The sequence below is a fragment of the Sminthopsis crassicaudata genome, chromosome X (genome assembly GCF_048593235.1).
Source record: "Sminthopsis crassicaudata isolate SCR6 chromosome X, ASM4859323v1, whole genome shotgun sequence".
NCBI classification, from domain to species: Eukaryota; Metazoa; Chordata; class Mammalia; order Dasyuromorphia; family Dasyuridae; genus Sminthopsis; species Sminthopsis crassicaudata.
The window spans coordinates 79,022,198-79,046,755 of NC_133623.1; the positions used below are offsets into that span (position 1 = coordinate 79,022,198).

General features: G+C 43.3%; 1 protein-coding gene across 7 annotated transcripts in view; it reads left to right on the plus strand.

Annotated features, from left to right (window-relative positions):
- ARHGEF9 (Cdc42 guanine nucleotide exchange factor 9) overlaps positions 1-23,909 on the plus strand; it is a 262,559-nt gene extending 238,650 nt beyond the window's left edge. For all 7 annotated transcript variants that reach the window (XM_074278058.1, XM_074278057.1, XM_074278061.1 and 4 more), the window contains 3 exons: positions 9,690-9,933; positions 12,313-12,381; positions 23,675-23,909. In XM_074278058.1, coding sequence (XP_074134159.1) covers positions 9,690-9,933; positions 12,313-12,381; positions 23,675-23,856 — 495 coding nt within the window. In that variant the 3' untranslated portion in view covers positions 23,857-23,909. The remainder of the gene's footprint in view (positions 1-9,689; positions 9,934-12,312; positions 12,382-23,674) is intronic.
- Positions 23,910-24,558: the final 649 nt, after the last annotated feature.

Below are 24,558 nucleotides of genomic sequence, written 5' to 3' on the forward strand. Positions count from 1 at the left end.
GCCTTATCTTCCTTTGGGAAGATCTCATTCAAGTGATTAGTGAGGTTTGGACAGGTGAGAAGAAAGCAAGGAGATGCAGAGTAGCTCCCCAATCCAGAGCTGGAAGGTCTTCTCCGAGGCCAGCGATTCTACCCCCTCAGGCCACAGAGGAGAAAATAGAAGGCCAGGAAGAAGAAGGGACTTGTCCAAGATCATACAGAGAATCTGATATCTAGAAGTTGGCAAGGTCCTCATGTTACTGAGGAGGAAACTGAGGCACAGGAGGAGGCCCTAGCAGGTAAATGCCTTCCTGTCAAACAGGACTGACTTATCTCAGGAACCTCGAGCCACAGGTGAGTGACCACTTCATTTGGGATACCATACAGAGTGCCCCTGCTTTGGGACAGGCAGATCAGATGTCTCCTATTGAGATTCTCTTCCAAATTCTGGGGCACATCTCTTTGCCTCTGTTCATAGTAGGTCCTCAGTTCTGGATCAGAAATTTTATTCTAAGCTATCTTCTCAGGCTTGCAGGAGAAAAAAGTCATGGTGGAGGGCTAGAAAAGTCCTGGGCAGTCACTGGTTTGGAGGGCTCATTCTGAGGGCTTCCTCTTCCACCCAGTTTTTGCCTCCATCCCATCTAGTCTTTCTCTCCACTCGCTGAGACACTACATGAAATACTTGACTAGAAAATCACTGTGTCATCAAGCTATCATTCTGACAGTATCATTTTTTCCAGCTCAGGCCATAAATCCCATATCTGTTTTACAAGTTCTTTGGTGGGTGTGTGTGTGTGTGTGTGTGTGTACACATGTACGTGCACATGTACAATGTATGCGGTGGCTGAAGATGTATGTGTCCGTTTAATTGAGCCTGGAGTCAAAGAGCATCAGCATTTAAAGAACATGTCCTAAGCCAATGAGTTGACTCTTTCCAAAAGATATACTGATCTCTTGTTTTGATATCACCTTCATTTTGGAGTCTGTCCTCCCCACTTCCTTACCCAATCAAAACCTTGAAGCAAAGGACTGCAAAGAAAAGGAGAAAGAGAAGTGCAGTCCAACTAAGGCACCAACCAAGTTCAACGGTGTGCCCTACCTTGGCACTGAAAGGTGGTCTGGTCTTGCTCTTCTCAGCACCCAGCTTCATCATCGCGATTGTGCAGCATTCAGTTTTGGCCGCTGTTCTCTCCTGTACATTGTTATGGTCATCACAAATCACTTCCTGGTTCTGTGAGTGTCACTCTTCATCAGTTCAACCCAAGTCTCTTGATGGGCTGACTCTTGACTCAGTCTGGAGTTGAGCCTGCGTAGGAGAAGGGCTGTGGATCTGTAACTGAGATGGTCACCAGCTCACCTTCTGCCTAGCTCTGCTCCCAGCACCCCACCACGCTCCAGTTAGCCCATCAGGCTAGAGGGAAGACCTGCCCACCTGCAACAAGACCAGCAGAACAACCTACTTCACAAGTCTCCTTCCTCTCTCACCACCAAAGTGTGTGGACACCTAGAAACAAACTAGGAAGAATGGCCAATGGACCTTGCTTCTCTCCTTGGGTTTGGTTTTGCTTTCTGAGTCCATGCTACCATCTCTAACTTCAACACGTTTTGACATGGATCATGGAGAGATAGTCACTTCCTTCCCCTGGTCTTAATATCCATTTTGTAAAATAGAGATATTGGCCCAGACAACCTTTCAGATCGCTTCCATTTCTAATTATGTGTGGATATGACCTTCTGGGACAGTGGTGGAAGAGCCAAGGCCAAAGGCTTGTCATCAGATAGTCTGGACCCAAAGCACACGGACCAGCTGGAGGCCAGAATGGAGCCATGTGAGATGGAGCTAAAGAAACCCAGAGTCATAGCTGCCCGATGAGCTAAACCCTGGCTAATGTTAAGGAAAACAGAAGCATTCATAACTCACCAGACATAAGAGAACCTGGGAGTAGAGGCGAATCTCCTTCTACTGAGAAGCCTCTCCTTGCTGCAAAAGGAATTCGTGACTTTCATCTCAGGGAAACACCAACCCGCGGCTTCCCTTACCGCTGTAAATGGACCAAATTGGTAGAACTTTACATGAAGGCTACATCTAATTAACATTTTCACTATGGGATTATGGGAAAGGACTTTCATTTGAGGCCTACAATAGGCCCCTTTCTGCTCAGCAATCAAGGACTAAGGTACATCTGTCCAAAGTGGCAAGAGGTGATTGGGCATCCGTGAGCTGGGCTTTTGGCCTCTTTGCCTTATCTTTCAGGTGATCTATCAGTAGAAGTCCCAAAACCTTCAAGTTTCCTGAGTCTTTGATGGTTCAGCCTATCTCTCCTATTTGGAATACACGTAGAAGACATGGGTAAAGGAGAGCTGGACATGAGAGCTAACTGCTTCTTCAAAGGAAATGAAAGGAGGAAGTGAAGGGGACACGGACTCAAATGATGACAGTCTCTTTGCTAGGGCCCTTGGAACATAGAACACAGAATATAAGAGCTGTGAAGGCCTTTAGAATATAAGATGTCAGAGCTGGAAAGGCCTCTGTTCTAAGGAAGAAAGAATGCCAGATCTGGAGGGAGCTTAGAACATGGACTGTCAGAGTTAGGAGGAGCCTTAGAACAGAGAGTGTTAGAGATGAATCAGCCTTGGAACAGGGAATGTCAGGGCTGGGAGGGGACTTCAAACAGGAGATGTCAAAGTTGGGAGTCTTCTTAGTACCAGGGATGTCAGGGCTGGGAGGGGCCTCAGAATGCAGTATGCCTAAGTTTTGCAAGACCTTAGAACATAGAATGGTAAGCTGGAAGGGACCTTAAAGGTCATCTGGTTTAATCGCCTTATTTTGCAGAGGGGGAAACTGAGATTCCAAAAGGAGTAAATCAGTCATGTGAAGCCATACAGCTAGTTCCCAACAGCTTAGATTGGAACTCGGGGATCCTGGGTTTGGAGATTCCCTTGATAGCCTTCTCCCTTCCCCACATACCTCTTCCTCTTCTCCAACTCACATTCTTTTTCTTCCCATGGCCCATGCCCTTGGTCTACCAGTGGTACTGCTCAATCCCGCTGGAGGCCCTCAGGGCTGAAGAGGTGGCTGAGCCCTGGGCTAGATCAGATCAGCAGATCTCTCTCGCATGCTGATGCCGGGAGGCCTGAGCTTGGCCTGGCTCCCTTACCAGCCATTCAGGCCAACCTTGTCACAGTAGTGACCCTTCTGTGGCTTATGGTACTTGGCAGAAGCCAGTCTCTAGGGCTGAGTGGCCCTCCGTGGCTGTGCCCGATTGGCCACAGGATGCTGGTAGCAATCTCTCTCTTGCTCTAGTGGACTCCTCCCTTCAGGACTATGCCGTAGCTGTTTGACTGTGATGGTCAAGCTGCTTGTTGGTAATTGGTCCTTGATAGTTTCACTCTATTCTTCAACCCCTGTTTACTTGACACCCATCATATTCTTGAGGATAGAGGGAAGAAATAAGGCTCCGTTCCTACCTTCAAGGAGCTTACAGTTTAATAAGAAATTAGGACATATATTTAAATATATACTTAAGGATAGAGTAAGCAAAAAGTACACTAGTGGGTCTCAGGCCAAATGGGACAAGACATTGGAGAAACAAGGGACCACTTTCACTTTGGGGTAGGGAAGCAGAATTCAGGCAAGGCATCATGAGACAAGTAGCACCTGAGCCAGAGCTGAGTGGAAGGGAGTGGGCGTCCATTCTGAGCATGAAGGTGGGGGATCGGGGTAGCCACAGTAAAAGTCAACAGGCAGCAGAGGAGAGGAGGCCAGCTAGACTGGACCAGGAGTGTAAGGAGCACTAGTGGGAGATTAGGCTAGACAGGCAGATTGGACCAGCCTTTACTGATGCTAAGGTGGCATCAATGGGATAGCCTACCTATTCTTTGTCCTGAGAAGTGTGTCTATGCTTAGCATTCCCCCCTCCAAAAAAAAAAAAACAACAAACAAAGAAAAACAAAACCCCAGTCTATTAAGCACCTACTGTATGGCAAGCACCTTGGTAAGGGCTCCAGAGACAAAAACAGGGCTATCCTACTCTCAGAACTTACAGTCTAATGGAAATTCAATGTGACTACGATGCCTCATCTTCAGAAGTTGAATAATAATAATAACAACAACAACACATTGTAAAGGGCAGGAACTCTGGAGAAATATACTTAAAGGTCAGTATGATTGAATTAATCCTACAAGGTGTCAACTCAGAGGAATTGATAAGACAATGGCTATCTACTTTAGCATGGTGATTGATAGTTCTGTAGTTCCGTATGATTGAATTATTCTAAATAAGGTGTTAACTCAGTAGAATTAAGGTAATGATTCTCAGGGGTTCTCAAACTATGGCCGAGGGCCAGATGCAGCGGCAGAGAACGTTGGTGCCCCTGGTTATGGCAAAGGGGCGGAGACAGAGGGAGAGCTTTTGTTTTGACTCTAGTCCGGCCCTCCCACAGTCTGAGGGACAGTGAACTGGCCCCTAGTTAAAAAGTTTGAGGACCACTGCTCTAGTACTTAGTATAGTTGTACAAGTTGGCACCTATTCTACAAGATGGACACCTATGATGATGTACTTGCAATAGAGTATTTAAACTGAGGACAAAGTCAGCCACAGAGATGCCAGCTTTGATCAGGCCTGGTGGCTCTCCTGCCTCCTGCACTTTGGGAGAGACTGAAGGAGACAATACAGACTTTGGACTTTATTCCTGACCATTCTTGTGGTGATTGTTCTGCTGAGACCAAGGCCGGTCCAAAGGCCCTCCAGAAAGCTAACCGGGACAAGGCATGATGAATAACTCTCTAAGACTCAAGCTCATCCTGGACCACACCGACAGAGGGAGTTTCCTCACTGAGAATTCCTTAAGTGAATGACACCACAAATCTACCCCACAAGAGTCTTTTTTTTTTTTTTTTTAAAGAATGTAGCTGACATGTGAACAAATGAAATACATTAATGTGCCAAACACTGTATCTAGAGGGTTAAACACTATATCCCTCACTAGCCCATTTTCCAGATTAAAAACAAGGAGAAAGGACGGGAAAAAGCTTAGCCAAAATGGCATAGCTTGGAACCTCAGGAACCTGACATTTTCAGAGTCCAAGCTTGGCATGTTCTTCCTTGACTTCTAGATTTGGGGCCTTAATGGAGAGGTGCTCCCACTGGGGGAGATGCCAGGTACATGAGTCAGAATCTCTGTTCTTAAGCCAGTTGGGGAGAGAGGACATATATACACAGGCAGAGAACAGGTCAAGTCAATGAATACTTAATCATTTAGTAACTTCTACTGTGTGCCAGGCACCGTCCTAAGGACTGGTGATCCCTGAGAGGCCCAGACACCCTGCTCTCCAGGAGCTCAGTGGAGGAAAGATCCCCCATGGGCTAGCATGCCTCAAGTGTCCAGGAGGCCTTACAAATTGAATTGGGACCCGAATGCTGGTCAGGTTTAAAAGAGGGAAGGCACTGCAGACAGAAGGACTAGTGTGGACAAAGGTTTGGGAGCAAGAAAACACCACTTTAGTTCTGGGCCAACATTTCGACTAATAATATTTTGCGATGGAATGGGTCTTCAGGAATCTCTCATCCCTATTACGAATGGGGAAATTGGAGCAACTGTGTCCTAAAATGACTTCTCTGTATATAAACACCATGTAGAGGGTGAATAAGTTGTATGGGGGATCCGGAGGGATTTACAGTTGAGCGAACTGAAGTACCCAAAGGCAGACAACCAGGAGGCAACAAGTTGGAACTCAGCAAGGATGTTCTAGAGGGGGCTGAGCGAAAAGCAAAACCAAGTGCTACGGGGCACTTTGCTAACTGCCTTCTAGAAAGAACCTTCCAGTCAGTTATTTGGAGCCCCTCCCCCCCACTCCCCAATTGTGTTGTCTAGACAGTGTTTTCCTAGCCCAGTTCAGAGTATATCACATAGGACAGGAGGCAAAGCTTTTATGGAGTTGGGTTATTGAACATCCGTCTCTTTCTTCTTATCTCTCCCAGCTATGTCTTTGCTGTGGAAGGAGATTGGATTAGTCTGACAGGAGCCTTTGTCCCCAACTGTCCCCTTCACACACACACACACACACAGAGAGAGAGAGACAGAGAGACAGAGACAGAGACAGAGAGACAGAGACAGAGAGAGAGACAGAGAGAGAGAGAGAGAGAGCTCAGATGATTATTGTAAGAATGCTGATCAGACCCTTCATCCTAGAACAGATCAATTAACTTCCATAGAGCTTAGTGGAAAGACGCTTTTGGTTGGAGCCCCAAATTTGCTGCTGTGTGACCTTAATAAAATCCTGTGGCCTCTCTGGATCTCAGTGAAAGAAACATCATTTGCTCTACCTACCTCTAGAGACTGTGGGCTTGTTGCTAAATTTGAGAGAAATTAGCTGCTTTTCTTTACAAGCACACATATAGGCATCAGGATTCCAAACCAGGTCCCAGTCCTGGTGGGTTCTGTCTTCCTTCCCGTCCGCTCCTCACCTCCTCTCTTGCTGGGCTTGTTGCTAACGGGAACGTGCTGTTCCCATCGGGGACTCAAGTGACCCTGGCTCAGAGTAGCTCTTCCAATGTCTGTTTATGCCTCCGTCTTGGAGAACTGACATATTCCCATTCTGCAGGCTGGGTGCTTTGGGTGCCAAACTGTCTCCCTCTGGCCTGCGTGCTTTTTTATAGCTGTACTCTCGGAGAGGAACGTGGCCACCACCACGGTGGTGACAAAAAGACAAGAGTTTTCCCCAGAGCATTTCCTCAGCGCCTGAGGCTGAGGGGTGGACTCAGCTGTGCCAAGGGCTGGCCCTCCCAGACAGCTCAGAGGAACCCACCTTCCCTGGAGGGTGGAAGGACTCAGCTGCTTCAGGTCTGTCCCAGGTCAGGCGAGACTGTTGAGAGCAGGAGATGAGGTCTGAGTCACTCGGACAAGTGGACTAAGGTCAGCATGATAGGAAGGTTGGAACCAAGCTGTCAGCCTGAATCAAAATGAACGAGCTTTTCAGACACCGTCTATCTTGACTGGGAGGCCATAGAAAGCTGGAGCGGAGTGGAAGTTGGCTGGCTCGGTGCTGGCCAGGGGAGGACACCTGTTGAGATGGGTTGGAACAGGATTTCCAGAGCCCAAACTTGAATGAGGATCGGCCCTGAAAAGTTGAGTGCCCTCCCTCCCCAAGTGACCCCAGTGCGGGGGGGGGGGGGGGGAAGCTGGGACACTAAGGCAGGGATGGGAACCACGTGATGGGAGAAGCAGCTGAAGAGACTAGGACCATTTATCCCAGAGAAGAGGAGAGTGGGAAGACAGGTAGGAGAGCTATTTCAAAGGGAACTTTTTTCATTTCGAAGAGAAAGAACTAGAAACAATGGGGGAGGAAGGGGGTGGAGAGAGAACTTGCAGAGGAAGGTTTTAACTGTAGAAATTTTTAAATAATTAGGGCTCTCCAAAAATGGATTCTTGAGCTAGGAAGGAGTTCTTCCTTCCTAGAGGAATTCAAGTAGAAATCAGATGGCTGCTTGTTGAGGAAAGTCTAAGAGGTGATCCTTGCTCGGTTACAGGTTGACCTTAATTAGCCGCCCGCCCTATGGCACGCCTCTTCTTTCCCATCCCTGTAGAGGGTCACAGTCCGTGGGGGATCTCTGGGCGAGGTATGAGACCCTTCAGCCCAGAAGGAACCTGCTGACAGTGTCTGGCTTGGCTCCCCGGCTCCCCCGAGGGCTCTCGGCCTTCCGGAGGAGTCGGGGGTGCTGACAACCTGTTGTGATTGAAGCAGAGGGAGACCGGTGGCAATCTATACACAATAGCAAGTTGTTGGTGTGGTCCCACATGCGCAGTATGTAGTGGGCGCATACCCAGTCTGGGTATACAAAGGGGAAAGTGCTTGAAATAAACCAACTCCCATTTTTTCCACCATCTTCGGGAGTCCCACCTCATCACTTCCACTAGGAAGGTATGTTTTAATCCCTCCAGCATGGGGCCTCTAGAAAGCAAGGGCACGTTTTGTCACCCAGCTTAGGGGCTCTAGGAAGCAGGATATTTTAATTGCCCCAGCATGGGGGCTCTAGAAAGCAAGGGTACGTTTTGTCACCCTAATTTGGGGTCTCTAGAAAGCAGGACACAACACATCCCCTGGTCCCTTCCAGCTTGGAGATCCTATACATGAATCAGGGAGACAAAATGTCCAACCCTGTGGTCATATTCCCGAGAAGGTTTCATCCCTTATTTTGTCATCTTGTTCATTCCTTGTCTCTGAACAGGCTTGCCCCTACGTCCCGGGAACAAGTAGGGCATCTGCCCTTTTTTACTAGTCTGTAGGCTGTGTCTTTCCACCCACACCCATGTAATTCCTTCCAGTGTTTTCATGACCCAGTAAAACTTGAGTCTGTGACTCCACAGAATTCCCCACTCTCAATTCCACAATCCCTTGAATCGCCGGGCTCTGTGATCTTGGCAAAGGAGACCTGTCCTGACTTTGGCACACACTGGCTGTGTGATCTTGGATTAGTCGTTTCCCCCTTGGCGCTTCAGGGGCTCTATCTGTCTAGATGATCTTCTAGGACCCCTTCCAGCTCTGATACTCTGTGATCTACTTCTCTTATCAATGTGCAAAGGATTGACCTTTTTACGTGTTTGTTTTGTTTTGTTTTGTTTTTACCAGCTAGCTCCAGGCAAGTGCCTATTTATAAGTGTACCTGCTATGCTGTGTACATGAAGATGATGCTGTTGACCCGCCATCAGTGGGGCATACACACACTTTGGGTTCCAGTGCCTGAGCCATTGGCAGTCCCTCCCCTCCCCCCACCCCTTTGTCTGTACCTCCCCCTCCCCCCCAAGCCACCTTGCTTTATAACTTTGCCATATAGCCGGTGCTAGCCCCATAAGTGCTCTAGGAGGTAAGCAGGCAGATAAGTAGGTGTAGCTAGGTAGTGTCAAGATCAGCCTTGCCACACTGTCATTGGGACAATGCTTGGTATCCAGCAGTAGGCCTAGGTTCTAGTGCCGGCTTCTACATTTACTGGCTGGGCCAAATGACTTCTCTGTAAAAATAGCCAACATTTCTCTAACACTTGAGGGTTTGTAGAACACCATACAAATATGATCTCATTGGATCCTCACAACAACCCTGGGAAGGAGGTGCTCTTATTACCTCTATTCTAGAGATGAGGAAACTGAGGCAGGCAGAGGCAAAATGACACCTAGCTAGTAAGTATCTGGGGCTCATTTGAACTTGGGTCTTCTTGACAGTAGGCCCAGCATTCTGTGCATAATGCCATACTTCCCTTAGTAGGAGAAATACCTCATAGACCTAAAAGCTTTAAGAGAAATGGAAGATGTGATTCAATAGGCACGCCCTCCCCCCTCACATTAAGGGACTTACCCAAAGACACATGAATGGTAAGTTATTGAACATGAACTTGAACCCAGGCCTTCTCACTCCAGGTCCACCGCTCTTTCCCTGGTATCCCATGGCTTCTTGGTGGTGTGCATGCTTAAGCCAAGGGACTCAGTTCATTGCTGGGGATTCTATTTTACCTCGGATGAAGCGGCTTAAACGAGACAAAGCTTGTTCCTCAGCCTCATTAGCCCAATCCTCCAGCCCAGTGGGCCAATGAGGACAGTCCACTCGAAATGCTTCCCAGCTTGTAAAATAAACCAGTGGTAGAAGGTTCCGTGTGTGCCTGCAGTGTGTGATCACCCCCCTCTCCTCCAACAGAAAACCCTCTCTTCCTTTGCCTCTAGGACCTGATTCGGCGAGATATCCTTTACTACAAGGGCCGCATAGACATGGATAAGTATGAGGTGGTCGACATTGAAGATGGGCGTGATGATGACTTCAATGTCAGTATGAAAAATGCCTTCAAGCTGCATAACAAGGAGACCGAGGAGGTGCATTTATTCTTTGCCAAGAAACTGGAGGAGAAGCTTCGCTGGCTCCGGGCTTTCAGAGAAGAGAGAAAGATGGTACAAGAAGATGAAAAAATAGGTAAGAAACCCAAAGAGACTAACCTGGAATACAGCTGTGGTTGGCAAAGGTGGGATAAGGCGCGGAACCTGGGCTTAAAACATCTGATGCCTATTTTCCAGTGGGGGAATATTCTTCTGCAACTTGTACGTGGGCGGGGGGGGGGGAGGGGGGTGTGTGTGGAAAAGAGTACTTGGCCGGTAACTGTAATGTTCTTTTCTCTAAATTATAATTGTTTTCTTGGAGCAGGTTTCTTGGGGAGCTTCTGGGAGCAGCCTTAGTTTCAGTTCAGTTCCAATAATCACCCCGAATGCAGCCAGGAGTTAAAGTGCAGATCCTTTGTTTTCTCCTTCAAAGTCTCGTCTCCTTCCTTGGGCCTGGTTAGCTTTCTTAGAGGCCTTCCTCTCTCCTTGGTTCCCCGAGAGCTCTCGTCCTAATGTCTCCAGCCAGCACAAAGGTGGAAGTTGGAAATGAATCTTGACTCTGAATCTCAGAGTGTGGGCTTCTGCCTTGTGAATCTCCCAGAAGTCAATCCTAGTCGTGAATCTCTCAAAGTCTAAGAGCAGGCTTGGCCTTTCCTCCTTATATATCTCTCTAAAGGTGTGAAGTCTAATGTGTGAACCAGTGAGTGAACTCCTTTAAAGGTGTGAACTAAGTACATTACCTTGCCTCAAGTTCTGGCCCATAACATCTTGTAAGATCAGATCAATCCTACTGAATTAGATAATTATTGCCTCTACTCATTCCAGTGACTTAGCACCTTGTAAGAATCCTAACAGGTAACAAAGCATGAGTTAGCAGAAACCTGGGTAGATTCTTCCTCTTGATACAAGCTGGGTGGTTTGGGGTAACTTACTTCATTTCTCTGAGCCTCAGTTTCTTCATTTGTTAAATAATCAATAATACTTGTACTTCACCAGTGTTGTAAGAAACGCCCTTTAGAGAAATCTAAAAGCAACAGAAATAATCCTGGCTCTAGCTTTGTTGAGAAGTGTTCTCAAACTTGGTGGTTTCTTAGTCACCAGGGGTGATGAGGACTGGGCCTCTTTCCAGCTCAAATACCACTTTGCTAGGAAGCAATCCCCCAATCTGCATTGCCCTCGCCCTCCATTTTTAACTCCTGTATTTAACTTCGTAATATTTGTGTATATATTATTAACATGTAAGATGTGCATACCGTGCACAACGGTCTCTATGCATATACATATACACAAACACAGACATATGTATATAAATAGATAAGGGGGAGCTGCTCGATGTGATGGATGGAGTAGTAGCTTCTGAGCCAGAAATTCCTGGTTTCAAATCCTACCTCAGATGGCATGTGTTGGCTGTGTGACTTAGGCAAATAACCTGACCTCTCTGGGTCCCAGGCAGCATCCTGGACTATAAGTTGTAAAACAGGTCCCAGCCTACATTGATAGACGCTCCCAGTACCAAATCTCAAGTACAGTCTCATCCCCTGGACTTCAGAATGTTCCGGTTTTTAGCCCTGCTTGAACACGAGCCTTTAGAATCATTTGTGGTTTTGACATCTCAGTGCCTGGTACTGTGGCAGTTGTGGTGGCAATGGCTCACATAACGTGACCTGCGTTCTCTCCTTTCCTGTCCCACCTTTAGGCAGAGGTGATTGTGGGAATCATTAGAAGATACCAAATTACTACTATGTTCCATTCTTTAAGTAGTGCTTAGAATCTCATTCTCTCTTCACACAGCTGCAGAAGAACCTCTTAAAAACAGCGGAGTATAGGATTTGTAACGCTCACAATGGCTGCCACCCTGAAAACCTGATCCTCTAGTTGCAGGCTGGATCGATAACGTAGCAATTATCGATTAGTTTTTATTCAATGACTGCCAGGAAGTGGTGTGGTCCTAGATACTATCCAGAGAATTATTTGGACCCGATCCCTAACCCTCTGGCTGCTTCCCTGGTGGACTTCATGATTTACCTGTCCCTTCCCAAGACAGCAAGCAATCTGATATAGGTTAAATATGTACAATCCTTTTCCACATTTGTCATTTTGTGCAAGAAAAAAAAACAGACCAAAAGGAGAAAGGAAAAAACCACAAGAAAGAAAAAAAGAAGCAAAAAGATGAAAATACTATACTTTGATCTCCATTCTGCCTCCATAGTTCTCTCTCTAAATGTGATTGGCATTTTCCATCCCAAGACTATTGGAATTAAGGCTTCCACTTTCATGGCTGAACTGCTATGCTGGCCTCAACCCCATCGCTGACATCAAAAGGAAAGTGGCTCACCTTTGGGCAAAAGCTTGGCACTGCTTGGGGAGAGGAAGGAGCTGTGTCTAGAGGCTTAGGATCCTTGGCTTCCTGCTCTGTTGCCAATGGCTCAGGGCAACTATCTCACCACAGGCAACTTGTGTGTTTCCTCTGTTGCAGGCTTTGAAATTTCCGAGAACCAGAAAAGGCAGGCGGCCATGACTGTCAGGAAAGTGAGTAAGCAAAAAGGTAAGACCCTCCTTTGGTCCAGGCTTGAAAGATGGGTCAGCAGCGGGTCTAGAGGCTTCCTGTCTGGCCTGTATTGAGAGAGACCAGCCATTTGGTGTTTGCTCTTGTAACAGAGGTTTAAAAAGAAAGGGAATAAAACAGTTAAAACCAAACCCAGTACATTGACTGAATCTGAGAGTTTCTGCACTAGTGTGCATCAATAGTCCCCCACGTCTGCAAAGAAGGAGCTACATATTCTCAGGTCCTTCCCAAGGCTAGGTTTGTGCTGCCTGTTGTCTTTCCATTTTTATTGTTGTAAATAAGATTCCATTACGTTCTTAGACCAGCTTTGTTTAGCCAGTTCCCAAATGATGGACATCTACTTTTATTCCTGTTCTTTGCTATTACAAAAAAAAAGGATTAAAGGGAATATTCTGGTGTACGTGAGGCCTTTCTTTTATAGCTTCTGTGGAGTATATGAGGCCTAACAATGTTATCTTTGGAGCAAAGAGTATGGACAGATCAAAGAAAGAAAGAAGAAACACCCTTTTGAACTCATTCAACTTGGGACTCAACTTACACATTCGCTCAACCTGTTAAACAGGCAAATGGGGACAAAGCTTGGCACAGTGTCTGGCACATTTGAGACACTTAATAAATGTTTATTGATTGATTAAACCAACATTACTTCAGCTAGGGCAAGAGGAAAGACATCCTCCTTTCTGTCCCCAGCTTGACCATTGAGATCCCCTGCCACTTTCCCAAGACCATGTGACTTCCAATTTCATCAGCCAACACTACTTTCCTTTCCTCAAGTGCTCATCTGATTTCCCTTTCTTGGCAAGCTTGCTATTAAAAAAAAAATGCTCTGATTCCAGGAACTGGGATGCCAACAACCATGGAAAAAAGCCCTGAATTGTTCCCAAACCCTGTTCATTGAGGGGGCTAAATGCCTATGGATAGCCAATTTTTGCTTAAACCGTTGTAGTTACTGTTTATCCTGAGCATTTTCATCTCCCTACCAACTCCTCTGGCAGAGCCATCAGCTCCTCCCATCTCCTCAATACTGAGAGGCTTGACTAAATGGTGATATGAGCACTGGACTTGGCGGCAAGCTCAGATCCAAGCTTTGTCAGTAGCCTTGTCACTGCTCTCTTCTTAACCCCTCATCTATAAAATAAGCATTAATAATATAGTGCTCTATTTGAGTTGCTACCATGCTCCCTAACTCATACCCTCTCCCACAGTGCCAGTGGAAAGAGTAGACATATTGGTCATGAAGCGTACATGTAGGGAGTCCATATGATCAAGACAGCTCACATCTCTGGGATTTTGGAGTGGTGATGTCCTTATGCAAACTATTCTCACTCTACTCCCTACTAGGTGCAGCGTCTCCTGGGTAGTTTGCTTAACTGAGCTCTCTGGGTCCACTCTTTTCCACAGCTCTACTCTCAAATGCCCACAATAATTCTCTTGAATCCATAGCTTGTTCTCTTCTCTGCTTCCAAGGGTCCCACTCCTCATAACCATTTCCATTGACTTGTCATATCCAGCAAGGGAGATGAAAAGAGATTTACTCCCCCCCCCCCATACAGTTGGTACAGATACAGGAGTTACACTCCCCAAAGATATTTTCTGCCTTGACTGTGCCATGATTATTCTCAAGGGTGGCAAACTTGCTTTTTAATGAGCTGCCAGTGGCTTGGCTAATCTTTAGCCAGCTATCGGCAAGCTACCCCTCTCCGTTTTCATCAGGTAACCTTCTTTATACTTTGTAAAGGAATGTCAGCGAGTAGGTAATGCCTTTGTACCTGCCCCATTCTGTGATTTCATCTACAGTGGGAGTGGGGAGATCAACAAGCATCAAGTTCCCTATTCTTCCCGCTGTAGTAATGGACGTTAAGTCAAGAAGACCCTGGGTTCAAGTCTCACCTGTGGACCATCCTGGTTGTGTGATGTGGGGCAAGTCATTTATCCAAGAAGTCTACCTCTTGGTACTTTGGACAGCTCTCAAGACTTGAAATTGCAGAGTTGCCACCAATCTGCATTGGAACAAGGAGTTTTCTTGCTATGAGTTTCTTAGATCAATGAAATGTCACTACCTTCTCCCACCTTCCCCCGATACATACATAATAGACATATATGACATGTATATGTTACACCTTATCGGTGATTGTGAAGAAAATGCTGTGATTATAAGGAACTTGAGAAATGCAGTCAGTCAGTTACCCTTTGTGAACCACTTACTATAAACCCAGCTAAGAACTGGGGATAGAAGAAAAAAAAGAAAAAAGCAGGCACTGCCCTCAAGGATTTCACAGTCTGATGGAGGTATTGTCCAATGCCCTTGAATTTGAAGGGAAAGTCTTTTTGGCTTTGAAATCCTTGGTTCTCACAGTATTCTTCCTAATCAAGGAAAGAAAGGCTTTCATGCAATTGCCAAAATTGGTTAGGCATCTCCTGTGCTCACTGTGCTGGGTGGTTGAGAGGAGATGGGAATGCTGAGGGGACAGCCAAGGTTTTTAGACCAGACCCCCATTCCCACACAAAAGCTTCTGGGGTAGTTTCAGGAAAAAGACAAGACAATAAACTGTTATTGTAATAGTTGGCACAGGGTCTGTGTTTGAGCCATGCTGCTTGATTGTGCCAGGGGTCCTTCATACCTCTACCCGTGCAGCCCAAGTTCTGGCAGCTTCTGTCGCGTTAGAATTGCATCCTGGATAGTCCTAGGGACAGACTGCTTCCCAAGGCCAGCCTATATAGGCCTGGATGAGGAGAAGTATCCACTCCAGAAGTCAGCACCTGTATAGCAGCAGTTGGAATGTTCAAAGACCTCGGGATCAAACCTTGAATCTAGCATATCTTGGCTCTGTGACCTTAGATAAAGTCCTTACCCTCTATGAGCCCAAGCTACCTTATGTGTCATTGTGACTCCGCCCGTCCCTATTCAGCAGGCATGATAAACTACTCTTCCCTGTGATGCCTTGTATTCTCTAGAGGGAACTGGATTCCAGGATCTACCAGGTGTTCTCTGTGTCACTTCCAGCTCTGACTTGCTGTGAAGCTTTCCCTGACACAATCTGGCCTGAAACTGCCCCTAGAATTACTGACCTTTAGCCAAGAGTGATCCAAAAAGAGTGACCTTTCTTGACCTTTGTGCAGCAGCTGACATTGTTAGCCACTCTTTTTCTCTCCTCCTAGATATTGTCTAATCTCAAGGTTGTCATGACACTGCACTCTCTTGGATCTTTTCCTTTTTGTCTGGTCCCCCTTACTTTCATTTGGGGAATCCCTATCTCTGTCTCCTCTCTCCTCTTTTCTCTCCTGAATTCTCCCCTTTTTTCTTTCCCCTCTTTTGCCCTCCTTTTCCCTTTCTGTCCTCTCCTCCTCCTCCTTGTGTCTCTCTGTCTCTGTGTCTCTGTCTCTGTCTCTCTCTCTGTTTCTCTCTCTCCTTCCGTCTCTCACTCTGTCTCTCACCTCTCTCTAGATAACTGATCTGTATATCCAACCCTAATCTCTGAGCTCCAGTCCTGAGTCACCCACTCTATTGGATGTTTCCATTTGGAATTCCATAGACATCTTAGACTCAACATGTCCAAAATAGACATAGATCTTTTACTTTCTCTGTTTCTGTAAAGGGCACCACTAGCATTTTAATTACTCAAGATTCATTAGCCCAAAGTCATCCTTGAGTCTTGAAACCCCCTCACCCAGTGACATCCATTAAGTTGCCATGTCATATCAATTCTACCTTAAAACATTTCTCATATCTGAACTCTTACTTAGAAAACTACCACTGTTGAGCTTACAAGCTCTCACGACCTCTTGCCTAGAGCATTATAACAGTCTCCTACTTGGGCTTCCTATCTCAGGTCTCCTCCAGCCCATCTCACACACTTCTGCCAAAATGATACTCTCAAAGCACCTAATTTTAGCCAAGTCTTTTCCCTGTTTAAAATATTCAGTTTCTCCTTATTGTCCCCTTAGAATCTCTTATTTCCTTCAAAGCTCATATATGAGGACAGTATCAGTTTAAAAAAAAATAGAAAAGTAGATCAATGTACCTGACTAGAGAAGCAAGTAACAACAACAACAAAACAATTGAAATTGTCCAGTGTTTGATAAATGTACAAAGTAGCCTGCAAAGGAGTCCCTTTTTAAAAAAAGAACTGCTGGGAAAACTAGAAAGCAATTTGGCAAAAATTAGACTTAGATCAGATCTTGTACCATATACCACAGTGAGCTCAAAATGGATATGGGATCTGAATGTAAAAAATACAAATGGAAAAGAACAAAATCAAATATCTTTCATAACTATAGCTGGGGTTGAAGTAGGGGATGGGGAAGAATTCTTTTTTTTTTTTTAAATAGCTTTTTATTGACAAAACATATGCCTGGGTAATTTTTTACAACATTATCCCTTGCACTCCCTTCTGTTCCGAATTTTCCCTTCCCTCCTTCCACCCTGTCCCCGAGATGGCAGGCAGTCTCATACATGTTATGTCAAAGTACAGTTCTCTTGTTGCACAAGAAGAATTACATTCAGAAGGTAAAAATAACCTGGAAAGAAAAACAAAAATGCAAACAGTTTACACTCATTTGCCAGTGTTCCTTCTCTGGGTGTAGCTGATTCTGTCCAACGTTGATCAATTGGAACTGAATTGGATCTTCTCTTTGTCCAAGATATCCACTTCCATCAAAATTGATCATCACATAGTACTATTGTTGAAGTGTACAGCGATCTTCTGGTTCTGCTCATTTCCCTCAGCATCAGTTCATGTCAGTCTCTCCAAGCCTCTCTGTATTCCTTTTGTTGGTCATTTCTTACAGAACAAGAATATTCCATAACCTTCATATACCATAATTTATTCAGCCATTCTCCAATGGATGGGCATCCGTTCATTTTCCAGTTTCTAGCCACTATGAAAAGGGCTGTAACAAACATTTTGGCAATACAGTTGATGGGGAAGAATTCTTAATTGAACAAGAGACAGAGATAAACATAAAGGATTAATAGAATTTTGTGGCTACATAAAATTGAAAAGCTTTTGCATGAATAAAATCAATAAAGACAGATTAAGAAGAGAAGTGGTTTAGTGGGGAAAATGCTTTGTATTAATCATATCTGATTAAAGTCTGATGTGCATAACATGCAGGGAATTGACACAGACAAAAAACACCAAAAGCCATTTCCTAGAAGATAAAAAAAGTTGAAGAATATGAATAATTTTCAAAGGAAGATTTGCAAACTATAAGTGATTCCATGAAAATATGCTCCATATCACCCCTAGTTAAAAAAAAAACAAATACAAGCAACTCAGTGTCTACTTCACAGTTTGCCAATTGGTAAAGATAAACAAAAGATAGAACTAGTCCCTGCTGCAGGGGCTGGAGATGGACAGGTATACTGATGCGCTTTTAGTGGAAAGGAAAGAAAAGGGACTAAACTGTCCATATTCTTTGGCTTTACAATTCCACTACTGGGCACAGACTGGAAGAAGTCAAAGACAGAAACAAAAATTTGATATATAACAAAATACTCTTTGTGTGGTAAAAGAACAATTAGTACCTATCATTTATGGAACAGCTGAAAAAAACCTGTAGCATGTGTATATAATAAAATATTATTGTACAATCTGAAATGATGAATGTGAGGAATTCAAAGAAGCAAAGTAAGATTTACATGAACTGATACAGAGAGAAAACAAACCAAAATGCCAAATAAAAGATCATCAGAAGAAAGGTGAAGTTTGAGTAATGGATGACCCATTATAATATGGTATAGGGCATGTTATAATAGGGATTTCTTTGATGTTTACGTTAGATCAGATGAACAATAAATTTTGGTGATTCTGTACTTTTGTAATGGACAAACCAATTAAAGTCCTGGAGAAAAGAGAGTGAAGCCATACTTCCCTTATTACAGAGAGATGGGAAGTTAGTTATTAGGGCAGATGTGCTTTAACTTAAATGGTTTTTATTTTATTGTATTTTATTTTCATGTTTATCTTTTTTTCACAAGTGGGTGTGGAGGGTTCAAAAGTAGGGATGAGAAATAACTGTGATGTAAGTACTATAATGTATATGTATGCATGTGTATATATATATATATATATATATATATATATATATATACACACACACACATGCATACTCACACACATACATACATATATACATGTTTCTGTGTGGCAGCTCAATGATGCTGCAGTAGATAGAGCACTGGAACTGGAGCCAGAAAATCCTGAGTTCAAATTCAGCTTCAGATACTTTCTAGCTGTGTAACCCTGGGTAAGTCACTTGCCCTATATTTGTCTCAATCCAGTAGAGAAGGAAATGGTCCACCATTCTAGTATTTTTGCCAAGAAAACCCCATGGAGAGTACTGAAACTATATTATCCATGGAGTCACAGAATTGGACACAACTGAATAACAACATACACATAAACACACACACACACACACAATGAGGCACATTCATACCACTAGGAATGTTACTTTGTGTGTGTGTGTGTGTGTGTGTATGTGTGTGCTGAGGCAATTGGGGCTAAGTCACACAGTTAGGAAGTGTTAAGTGTCTGAGGTCACATTTGAACTCACTTCCTCCTGACTTCAGGGCTGGTACTCTATCTACTGCGCCACCTAGCTGTTTCTTGTAATGTTACTTTTTTTTTTTTTTTTTTTTTTTTAAGGATACAATCTAATCTCTTTTTTCCCCCCTTTTTTTAAATTATAGCTTTTTTAAAAATTTTTTTAAATTTTAAAAAATTCTTTGTTTATTTTTACAAAAATTTTATGCATAGGTAATTTTCCAGCATTAACAATTGCAAAACCTTTTGTTTCAACTGTTCCCCTCTTTCCCCCCACCCTCTCCCCCAGATGGCAGGTTAACCAATACATGTTAAATATGTGAAAGTATAAGTTAAATACAATATATATATATACATGTCCAAGTGGTGATTTTGCTGTACAAAAAGAATCAGATTTTGAAATAGTGTACAATTAGCCTGTGAAGGAAATCAAAAATACAGGCAGACAAAAACAGGCGTATTGGGAATTCTATGTAGTGGTTCATAGTCATCTCCCAGAGTTCTTTCGATGGGTGTAGCTGGTTCGGTTCATTACTGCTCTATTGGAGCTTATTTGGTTCATCTCATTGTTGAAGAGGGCTATGTCCATCAGAATTGATCATCATATAGTATTGTTGTTGAAGTATATGATGATCTCCTGGTCCTGCTCATTTCACTCAGCATCAGTTGATGTAAGTCTCTCCAGGCCTCTCTGAAATCATCCTGCTGGTCGTTTCTTACAGAACAATAATATTCCATAATATTCATATACCACAATTTATTCAGCCAATCTCCAATGGATGGGCATCCACGCAGTTTCCAGTTTCTGGCCACTACAAAGAGGGCTGCCACAAACATTTATAGCTTTTTATTTACAAGATATATGCATGGGTAATTTTTCAGCACGGACAATTGCAAAACTTTTTGTTCCAACTTTTCCCCTCTTTCCCCCAGATGGAAGGTTGACCAATACATGTTAAATATGTTAAAGTATAAATTAAATACAATATATGTATACATGTCCAAACAGTTGTTTTGCTGTACAAAAAGAATCGGACTTTGACATAGTGTACAATTAACCTGTGAAGGAAATCCAAAATGCAGGTAGACAAAGGTCAGAGGGATTGGGAATTCTATGTAGTGGTTCATAGTCATCTCCCAGAGTTCTTTCCCTGGGTGTAGCTGCTTCAGTTCATTACTGCTCTATTGGAGCTGATTTGGTTCATCTCATTGTTGGAGAGGGCCATGTCCATCAGAAATGATCATCATGTAGTATTGTTGTTGAAGTGTATAATGATCTCCGGTCCTGCTCTTAATGTTATATCTTAAAGAAATCTTAGTTCTCAGAACTGAGAGGGAAACCAACTAATTCAACCAAGAGCAACAAACCCCTTTATTTTACATAACTAACAAGTGATTTGACCTCTCCTTGAAGTATTCTAATAAGGTATAACAGGTATACTGCCTATCAAGGTAGCCGTTCCATTTTTAAATAGTTATAATATTGAAAAGGTTTTCCCTCTTCAATTGATAAATGATCAAGGGATATGAACAGGCAGTTTTCTGGTGAAATCAAAACAATTTGTAGTCATATAAAAAAATGCTCCAAATCATTATTGATTAAAGGAATGCAAAGTAAAACAGCTTTGACATCTATCAGATTGTCTAAAATGATAAAAAGGGGAAAGCACAAATATTAGAGGGGACACTAATTCACTATTGAAATTGTGAGCTGATCCAACCATTTTACAGAACATTCTAGAATTTTGTTTAAAGAATTGTAAAGCTTTCTATTATTATCCTTTGACTCAGCAATACCACTGTTTATTACCTCTGTTTCCCAAGATGATTAGGGAAAGAGGAAAAGAACCTATATGTTGTAAAATAGTTCTAGCAGCTATCTTTGTTGTGGCAAAGTATTAGAAATTGAGGGGATGCCCATCAGTTGGGGAATGGCTTAAAAAATTGTGGTATATGATCATGATAGAATACTCCTTGTGTTCTAACAAATGATGAGCTCAACCATTGTACAAAAACATGCAAAGACTCACATGAAATAGCGATAAGCAAAATGAGCAGAACCAAGAGAATATTGCACATAGGAACATCAATATTGTTTTAAGAACACCTTTGAGAAATCAAGTCATTTTGATTATTATAAATAGCCAAATTAACTAATGAAACCTATCAAGGAAGATGCTATTTGCATCCCGAGAAAGAACTGATAAATAGAAGAATATATAGAATGGATTTACACACACACACACACACACACACACACACACACACACACACACATATATAAATTTTTCTGTCTAATGGTAGCCATCTCTAGCACAAAGTAGGGTGGGGATAGGGAGAAAGAAAGTTATATCATAACTTTATTATATATGTAAGAGGAAAAGCAAATTGTACATAATTGATTTGCTGTTTCAAGCCTCTTTTCTATTGTCATGAAAATGCTTTTTTTTATTTCTTAAGTTCAGATTTTGAAATAATTCATAAAAAAAAAAAAAGTTTTCCCTTACGTTAAGCCCCGATTTACCTGTATGACTCTTCTACTCATTTCCCCTAGCTGTGGTCTTTGGCGCCAAGCAAACCTAATCTAGTCCTCTGGCCTCTCATCTATCCCAGTAATTGAGCACAGCTACCAGGTCCACTTCAAATCATTCCTTCCCATGTTTTCCATCAGTTTTCATGTAGTAGGAGCCTAAAGCCATTTTCACCATCCTGGTTAACCTCTTGTGGCTAATTCCAGATTTTTATTTTAGTTTATTTTTCATTTTTCCAGAAATGCAGGGCCTAGTATTGAACACCGTTCTCCATATTTGGTCAGATACACAGTCAGTTGAGTAAAGCAGGATTATTGCCTCCATTGATCTGTACTCAACTATATTAGCTTTTTCAACTGCCATATCACACTAGTGACTCATTAAGCTTGCAGTCCACTAAAATCCCCAGGTCTTTTTCAGATAAAGTGTTATCTAGCTTTATCTCCCCCATCTTGTGCTTGTGATGTTGATTTTTCAAGCTAAACCATAAGGCTACATTTATTCCTTTTAATTTCACCTCATCAGATTCATCTCACTCTTCTAGCATGTTAGCTCTCCCTCCCAGCTTTGTACTGTCTGCAGATGCCTTTAAGTCACTTGTAAAAATGTCATGGAGAACAGTCAAGGACATAGGACCCTGCACTAGAGGAACATTACTTCAAGTTGACATCAGATCATTAAGGATTCATCTTTGGATCTAGCCATTGACCAGTTCAGAGTCTCAGAGTCTACCCAAGTATATGTATGTAGCCTTAAGCTCTCCCTTCTTCGCAACAAATTTTGTGAATTGTTCTGAGAAACTCTAAGCAAATGTCTACCAGCATTTTCCTGATTTACCTTATCAAAAAAAAAAAAAAGAAAAAAAGTTGTCTGACATGGGTTGTTCTTGAAGATGCTTTACTGTCTCTTTGTGATCATTCCTTTTCAAAATTTGTATCCTCCTTCACTCCACCCCAACCTCCTATACTTTTACAGAGTAGGAAACTAAGGTCCAGAGAAAGAAAATGACTTGCCCAGATCACACAAGACCCAGTGACACTGATCTATTGGCTGTTCCAGGAACGAGATCCTCCATCTTTTGGCTCCAGACACTCTCTGTGGTGATCCCCTATGTCTGGAATGTTCTCTCTCCTTTACTGGCAACTGACCATCCTGGCTTCCTTCAAGTTCCAATTAAAATCTCACAGGATAAAAGTCTACAGGAAGCAATCCTTTGGAATTCCAGTCTCTTCCTTCTGTTCATTATTTCCTATTTATAATGTACCTAGCTTTCTTGTATATCTATTTGTTTGCATGTTGTCTCCCACATTAAATTATAAGCTCCTTGAGGGAAGACAATAACTGTCTTTTGCCTTTTTTTGTATTCCCAGCATTTAACACAATGCCAGGCACATAGTAGGTATTTAATAAATGTTTATTAATCCTAGATCTCGAGCTGGTAGGAGCTTCATAAAACAATTAGTCTAACCCTTTCATTTTATAAAGAGGAAAACAAGCCTGGAGAAAAAGTGACTTGCCCAATGTTAGTTCTAGTATTTGAACCTGGACCCTCTGATTACAAGCCAAGTATTTTTATCCATCTGCCATGATTTGCTCCTTGGCCATCGTAACTTGGACAAATTATCTGGAAACAAGTGTAGTCTATTATAGAGAGCCTCAGAATGAGCTAGGAGACTCATTTGGCCATTTTATCACCTCACCATATGGCTTCTCTTTTCTCTGGGTCTCAGTTGTCTCGCCTGAAAGTGAGTGTCCCCCCCCCCACACACACACTTCCCTTAGGGGAAGGAGGGAATATGCATTTATTTAGTGTTTACTATGTGCTAGGCACTGTGCTACCCCAAGATGACAGACTGGAGATGAGACACTGCTGTTCACTAGCTCTGTGATCTAGGGCAAGTCACTTTCCTCATGGCCTCACTTTACTCTTCTGTAAAAGAGGTATGCATGCTAGATGGTCTCTCAGGTCCCTTCCCAAATCTAACATGTTAGGGACCTAAATTGAATACAAAAAAAGGCCACTTACACCTGAGTTCTTGGAATTATATCAAGTCTCCAGTTGAGTGATTAGGACAACATTGTAATCTTCTAAGACACTCTGTACTGTAGGCAAAGGCACAATGGAGCTATGGATAGGGGAGGATTAAATTGACTTGCTGTTTTCCCCTACCCTTTTTTTTTTCCTCTGTCTAGGTGCCAACTACTCCCGGGCTGTCCCTCCAGCTTACCCACCACCCCAGGACCCAGTGAATCAGGGACAGTACTTGGTGACAGATGGCATCACTCAGTCCCAGGTCTTCGAGTTCTCGGAGCCCAAGCGAAGCCAGTCGCCCTTCTGGCAAAATTTCACCAGGTTAACTCCCTTTAAAAAATAGCGTCCAGTGGGAAATGTCAGATTTTAAGAATAAATAAAATTATATTTCTAGTTGGACCTTTTTTCGGAGAAGCATTGTTGCAATTAATATTTACATGCATACACACACACACACACACACACACACACACACACACACACACACACTCACCCCCTGCGTATGTATATATGGAGAGAGCGAGATAGAGAGAGTGAGAGAGAGAGAAAGATGTACCGAAGGACCAAAAATGAGTTTTCCCATCTTTTGGGGAACAAGAAAACCTGTTAGTAGATAGGAAGATGTACCAATGATTTCTAACCATGTGATCCCACCTTGCCTTTTTTCTGTTCTCTCACTCACTCTCTTCCTTTAACTTAAAAAAAAAAAAACAAAAAACAAACAAACAACAACAAACCTTGCCTTTTCTTGTGTCCCCCAAATGACTTTCTGGTTACCCTGTGGTTAATTCACTGATCTGTCTTTTACAATCATGAATGTTCTTGTGTTTTGATTTTTTTTTTTAAGACATAAATGATGATGATTTTCTTTGCTGTAGTTGGGTTTAGGGGATGGGGTTGGAGAGTCTCCCCTCTCCTCACCTTTTAATTTGTCTTTTGAACCGGAAAGTGGGGGGGTCAGCTCCTTTCCTTCTCCCTCTGCCTCTGGCAAATATTTCTGAAGACTCACCCACCCCCCCTAACAACATTTCTCCCAGCATCCTCT